Source organism: Marmota marmota, unplaced genomic scaffold (assembly GCF_001458135.2).
Source record: "Marmota marmota marmota unplaced genomic scaffold, marMar, whole genome shotgun sequence".
In the NCBI taxonomy this organism is placed as follows: domain Eukaryota; kingdom Metazoa; phylum Chordata; class Mammalia; order Rodentia; family Sciuridae; genus Marmota; species Marmota marmota.
This window is the reverse complement of record NW_026000174.1, coordinates 42,673,682-42,678,927: the sequence shown is the minus strand read 5'-3', so window position 1 is coordinate 42,678,927 and position 5,246 is coordinate 42,673,682. Positions and strand designations below refer to the sequence as shown.

Here is a 5,246-nt window from a genome sequence, read left to right as displayed (position 1 = left end):
GTCCCCACCCCACTCCCCTACCTTCCCTCTTTCCCCTCTCCTTCCACCATCCTTCCCTATCTCTTTCAACCTGAGTCAGTTACATAAGTTAATCCATCTGCTTAAGAAAAAAAATTGCGTGTGATTTTTTTTTTAAAAACTCTTATCATTTGGTGAGGACATTTATTGTGGTAAGAGTTTATGAACTGTAATGAGCTGAGTTACATAAACTGGCATAATTTCATCCCCCTCTCCCCATCCCATGCTTACCTGGGGCTTTAAGATATTTGATTGCATTCTTCATGCTTATGAAGAATATATAGATTTAAATGACAAATGCCATTTACCCCTCCTTAACTCACATTTGCTCAGTTGAGCAAATTTTCAAGGGAAAAAAAAGTAAAAATTCTGCTCATTTTCCCTTTTGCTCTTTAAAACATAAAAACCACTTTTAAAGCAAGATCAGCACACACACAAAAAAAGCAATTTGACTTCCGTTTTGATGCATCTTCAGGTAGTGTTTAGGAAAACAGGTTTTTTTAAAATTAAAAATGAGTTCAAAATGTTTGCAAGTATCATCATATTTGTAGTTTTTAGGGCTACAAATGTAATTTTAAGAAAAAAAGCTCTCTACAGTAAGTTCTCGTACCATTGAAGGTATATTTTTGTGTTATAGACCCATGCAGATGCAAAAGTCCAAGTGCTGGACAATCAAAACGTAAGCTTGTCATTGTTTAATGCATACTTAAACAATTTTATTTTTGTCTTGAAATTATTAATAATGTGGTTTTCTGTCCACTTCCCCTATGCAGGTATCCAACGGATGTGTGAGTAAAATTCTGGGCAGGTATTACGAGACTGGCTCCATCAGACCCAGGGCAATCGGTGGTAGTAAACCGAGAGTAGCGACTCCAGAAGTTGTAAGCAAAATAGCCCAGTATAAGCGGGAGTGCCCGTCCATCTTTGCTTGGGAAATCCGAGACAGATTATTGTCCGAGGGGGTCTGTACCAACGATAACATACCAAGTGTAAGTTCAATGAGAACATTTATCTTACCTGCCCTAAGCTCCACACTCTCCTCTTTGGCATCTCGATCTTTACTTTTTCTCACTCCCTTCCCTCCCAGTGTCTCTCTTTCAATGTCTCTTCCCTGAATGACACACGATCTCCTCTGTACCTGGGGATATTAAGTGGAGTGCCCTGACTTTTTTTCTTTTTTCTTTTTTTGACTGTCTGGAAAATGGGAGTCAAGTGTGAGGAGTTGTTCACTTCATTTGCATGCTGTAAACCCTAGGGTAGAGGCGCTGGGGAAGGGCACTTGAATCAACAAGGAAAACAAAAAACAGATTCTAATTTCCTCCAAACACACCTTCCTGAACCCTCTTTCAGATGTTACACATCCATTTCTGCTCCAATATAAAACCAATAAAATGAAAGAAATCTCCAACAAAGTCTAAACCTTTCACTGGGAAGTCTTTAAACAAAACAAAGTAATTGTATGAATTAGGATATCAGAGACACCTGGCTAAGGTGAAGGCTTCTACTCCCCAAGTCCCCCAACTCTCAACCAAACTCAATTTCCATAACCAAAATGATGGCTATTCATCTTTACCAGATGTAGGTGTAAATTCGCTCACTATGGTAGAGAGGCTGAGAGCTTTCTAATGTGTTTAGGGTTATTGTTTAAAACTATGGGAGAACTGAGATGGTACTTAAGACAGGGTGACTGTGTCTTCAAGAGACCCTACAATTTGGTTTGATTTTGCTTTGATTTGCAGGTATCATCAATAAACAGAGTTCTTCGCAACCTGGCTAGCGAAAAGCAACAGATGGGCGCAGACGGCATGTATGATAAACTAAGGATGTTGAATGGGCAGACCGGAAGCTGGGGCACCCGCCCGGGTTGGTATCCTGGGACTTCGGTGCCAGGGCAACCTACGCAAGGTAAAACCCAAGTAACCATTCTCCAAACTCCACAAGTGCAACCCCTTCTTGCCCATCCTCTTCTCCCCCAACCTTTTCCTCCTCTGGGCTTCTGTGTTTGAGGAATGCAGTGGAAGACTGGATTCCAAGGTCTGGGACATATCAAATTGCATTGTATGTAGGTGGTGTTTGTTGAACCATCTTGTTGGCCTGAGAATATGAGGTTATGTATGTCAAGAGTAGTATGAAGTTGGTGCGTGTGTGTGTGTGTGTGTGTGTGCAAGCACACGCGGGTGTCCTTGTGGGTAGGAGTATGTGTGTGTGTGTAAGCTCAAGGCACTGTGTCCTATTCAAATTTGACATTAAAATGCACAGGAAGCCCCCTTGCTGTAAAAGTGTGACAAGTTAACACACCGACAGACTGTGAGGTAAATAGTTGTATCATTTTGTTTTTTACTGCAATTGACAAATTATGTGACTATGAGTAAGGTGCATATAATAAGGTGAGCAGGGAGATGCTGGGCCCCGTCGAGGAAGAGAGGACAGGCATAGGCAATGGTGGTCTCCCAGTTAAAACAAGCCACCCTTCTTGCTCTTCCCCTCTTCACCCATTTGGGCCCCCAGTTCTCACTCTGTGGGTGGCGATTGTTTACAAGTAGTGGGGTGAGAAGACTTCAGGGCTCCCGGAGTGCCTCCTGGATTGGGAGGAGAGATGGGAGCTGGAACGTTCCAGGATCTGTGAGAACCGATGAAGGAAGAGGGGCGGGTGGGAAAGGGGGTCGGCTGGCTTTCCTCTTCCCCCCACACACCAAGGTAGTTTGGTCAAGACTAGGAAACAGTTTACTCCGAAGATTAATCGGTATTTGTTGTCCTTGTGACAAGGAGATAATATGCAGGATAATGGGACGTGGCGTCTCACTCCCGGGAGCACAACGGAGCCTGGGGGCTCAGGGCCAGGGGCGGTCGCGCAGGGACCTGGGTTGCCGGCGCGTCCGTGCACTCTCGGACGAGCTTCGGGTGCCCTGTGTCTCTCCCGAGCCGGGCTAGGGAAGGGAAAATCGGTAACAGTATGCGAAATATCTGGTACAAAGGATGCTTCTGTCACTCGCAAGAATTTGTTATGGGAACAATCCTGTCGCTCTGTAATTGCTCATTAGAGAACGTTTTGTTTCTCATTAAGGCGACATGAATAAGCGTCTAGTTGAAGGAGACAGCTGTAGAAATGTTCCACAAGAGACCTCTGGACACGATTCGGCACCAATTGCCAATTAGACATGTCAGTTTTAAGAGCAGAAAACAATATAGGACGGACACTGGGAAGATAGGGAGCAAAGCGCTCGCTTCTTGTTTCCCAGCGCGGTCGCTTGGCCTCCTGACGCGCGGGGCCTGGCTCCCTTGGGGGACCCCTCCCGCATGGGCCTCGAACCCTTGGTCTCTGGGAGTGCAGCACGCACGCTGGTCCAGGCCCCCTCCTGCCTCTAGTGAGACTAGCCAGTGACCTGGCTGAGTGTAGACAACCCCACCCCTGCCTGACCTTTGGAACTGTAGGATTCCCACGTGCACACACTGGACACACCCAAGCAATGCTCTTCACTCTCCCTACGGTCCACCCCTCTCTCCCCAGTAATCTGGAGTCCTTCTGGCCCCTCCCTCGCCTAGATTCTGGCAGACTTGGTCCAAGATGTCTTGGGAGGGCGCCTGGCCCAGGGGCCCAGGCCTGGAAGGGCAGAGCCTCAAACCTCCACTCTGGCCTAGCATGAGGGATCGTGTTTACTTGGGGCACATGGAATGAGCCCCTCTCCCAGACAGAAGCCAAGGGCAGCAGCTTCCATAGAGGTGGCGCCTGATTAGGCAGATTTTCGTCCCAGTAGTAGGGCAGGAAGTGAGAACCTAACTACCAGGGCCTGGTAGTGACGCTTGGATTGGAGGTGGCGATAGTTCAGGAGTTCTTTAACTTTTAGGCGTCTAGTTGCTAGAGAATTCCGGGTTGTCAACTGCCAACCCCAACCCACTTCTAAAAAAAGAAAGAAAGAAAGAAAGAAAAAAAAAAACACCCCCCCAAAACCAACCCGCTCGTGCATTTTCTCCTAGGCTACCTGCCACGGTCCCCGCTCAGTGGGGAGGACGCGTGGTGAGAACCGAGCTTAACCGTATTGTGGATGCGGAGGGGCCGGGCACGGGTGGCGAGCTTCTGCTCACATTCCCAGGGAAATCCTCCCGCCTTTTGGCGCTAAGAGGGCCCCCCTCCTTCCCTGGTCCCCTTTCCCAGTCCGGGAAGCTGTTCTTGGGTTTAAAAGAGTCCATTACTCCAAAAGCATAAGGCGAGGTTAGGTCTCAGAGGGAGACAAATATGGTTTCCATCTGATCAACGCCATGCGGCTGTGAATAAAATCGTGACGACGTGGGCTGACAACAACAAGATACAACTCTATCCAGACCCAATTCTCCAGCGATTTGGTGGTTTTAGGGATCACGGAGACAGTGTCTTATCTCCTCCCCTCACCCCCCCTCCCCAATACCCAAGCCCTCTATAGGATTTAGTCAGTCTCTCTTTCAACAGATGCTACAATGTTTTGATCCGCGCTCCAGAGCTGAAAAGGTGCCGCAACCGGGTTGCTATCTTTTCTTGCTTGTTTTCCGCCTCACTGATTAAGACACTAAGAAACTAAGGAATGATTTTATTTCCCAGCGTCTCCCACCCCCCTCTCCTTCTTCCAGGAAACAAATCCTATCCCCAGCGTCAGATGGTCCTGGGGCTGGGATAATGGGAGGCGCTTTCACTCGCCTTCTCACGGATTAGGCTGGAAGGTGGACGGCGCCCATTGAAGGCCCCTTCTTTGCGCGGCTCCGAGGGGGCTCCTTTTAAAGAAGATATCTTAATTGTCCGCCACTTAACGTCTATCATGTGGGAAATTCAAAATCCAACTTCTAGCTTTATTTTGTTAAAAGGTTTAAGGGTAAAAGTAAATCCACTAAATGGAAAAAAAAAAAAAAAAAAGGCTCCCAATCTGAGTGACCACTTTGTCACTGCTGGACTATAAGAGTTGCTACTTTTAAAGTAGCAAAAGCTCCATCTGCGCCTTCACGGAGGAATCTTGCAGCCCTGGCTTTCCCCTGGCTGGCTTCTAATTCCACTTTTTTTTTTTTCTTTTCTCTTTTTCCTTTTTAAGGTTCAAAATCGAGTTCCCCTAACCCGGTTGACTTCTCCCCTTAGAGGTCAGGTTGTAGGCGCATATCAGCGAAAGAGGGGCCCTGCAAGTGTAAGAGTGTGTGAGCCCCGGAAGGAGAGAGAGAGAGAGAGAGAGAGAGAGAGAGAGAGAGAGAGAGAGAGAGAGAGAGAGAGA

The 5,246-nt window shown here is 47.3% G+C and overlaps 1 protein-coding gene across 4 annotated transcripts in view; it reads left to right on the top strand.

The window, feature by feature from the left end:
- The window catches only part of Pax6 (paired box 6), a 17,701-nt gene that overhangs the window by 4,311 nt on the left and 8,144 nt on the right, over window positions 1–5,246 (top strand). Inside the window, exons 4-6 of one of the 4 annotated variants that reach the window (XM_048788541.1) lie at window positions 656–697; window positions 792–806; window positions 1,758–1,923. In XM_048788541.1, coding sequence (XP_048644498.1) covers window positions 656–697; window positions 792–806; window positions 1,758–1,923 — 223 coding nt within the window. Of the gene's footprint in view, window positions 1–655; window positions 698–791; window positions 1,008–1,757; window positions 1,924–5,246 lie in introns of all 4 variants that reach the window. The other 3 variants (XM_015476524.2, XM_015476562.2, XM_015476550.2) reach the window with 3 other exon arrangements.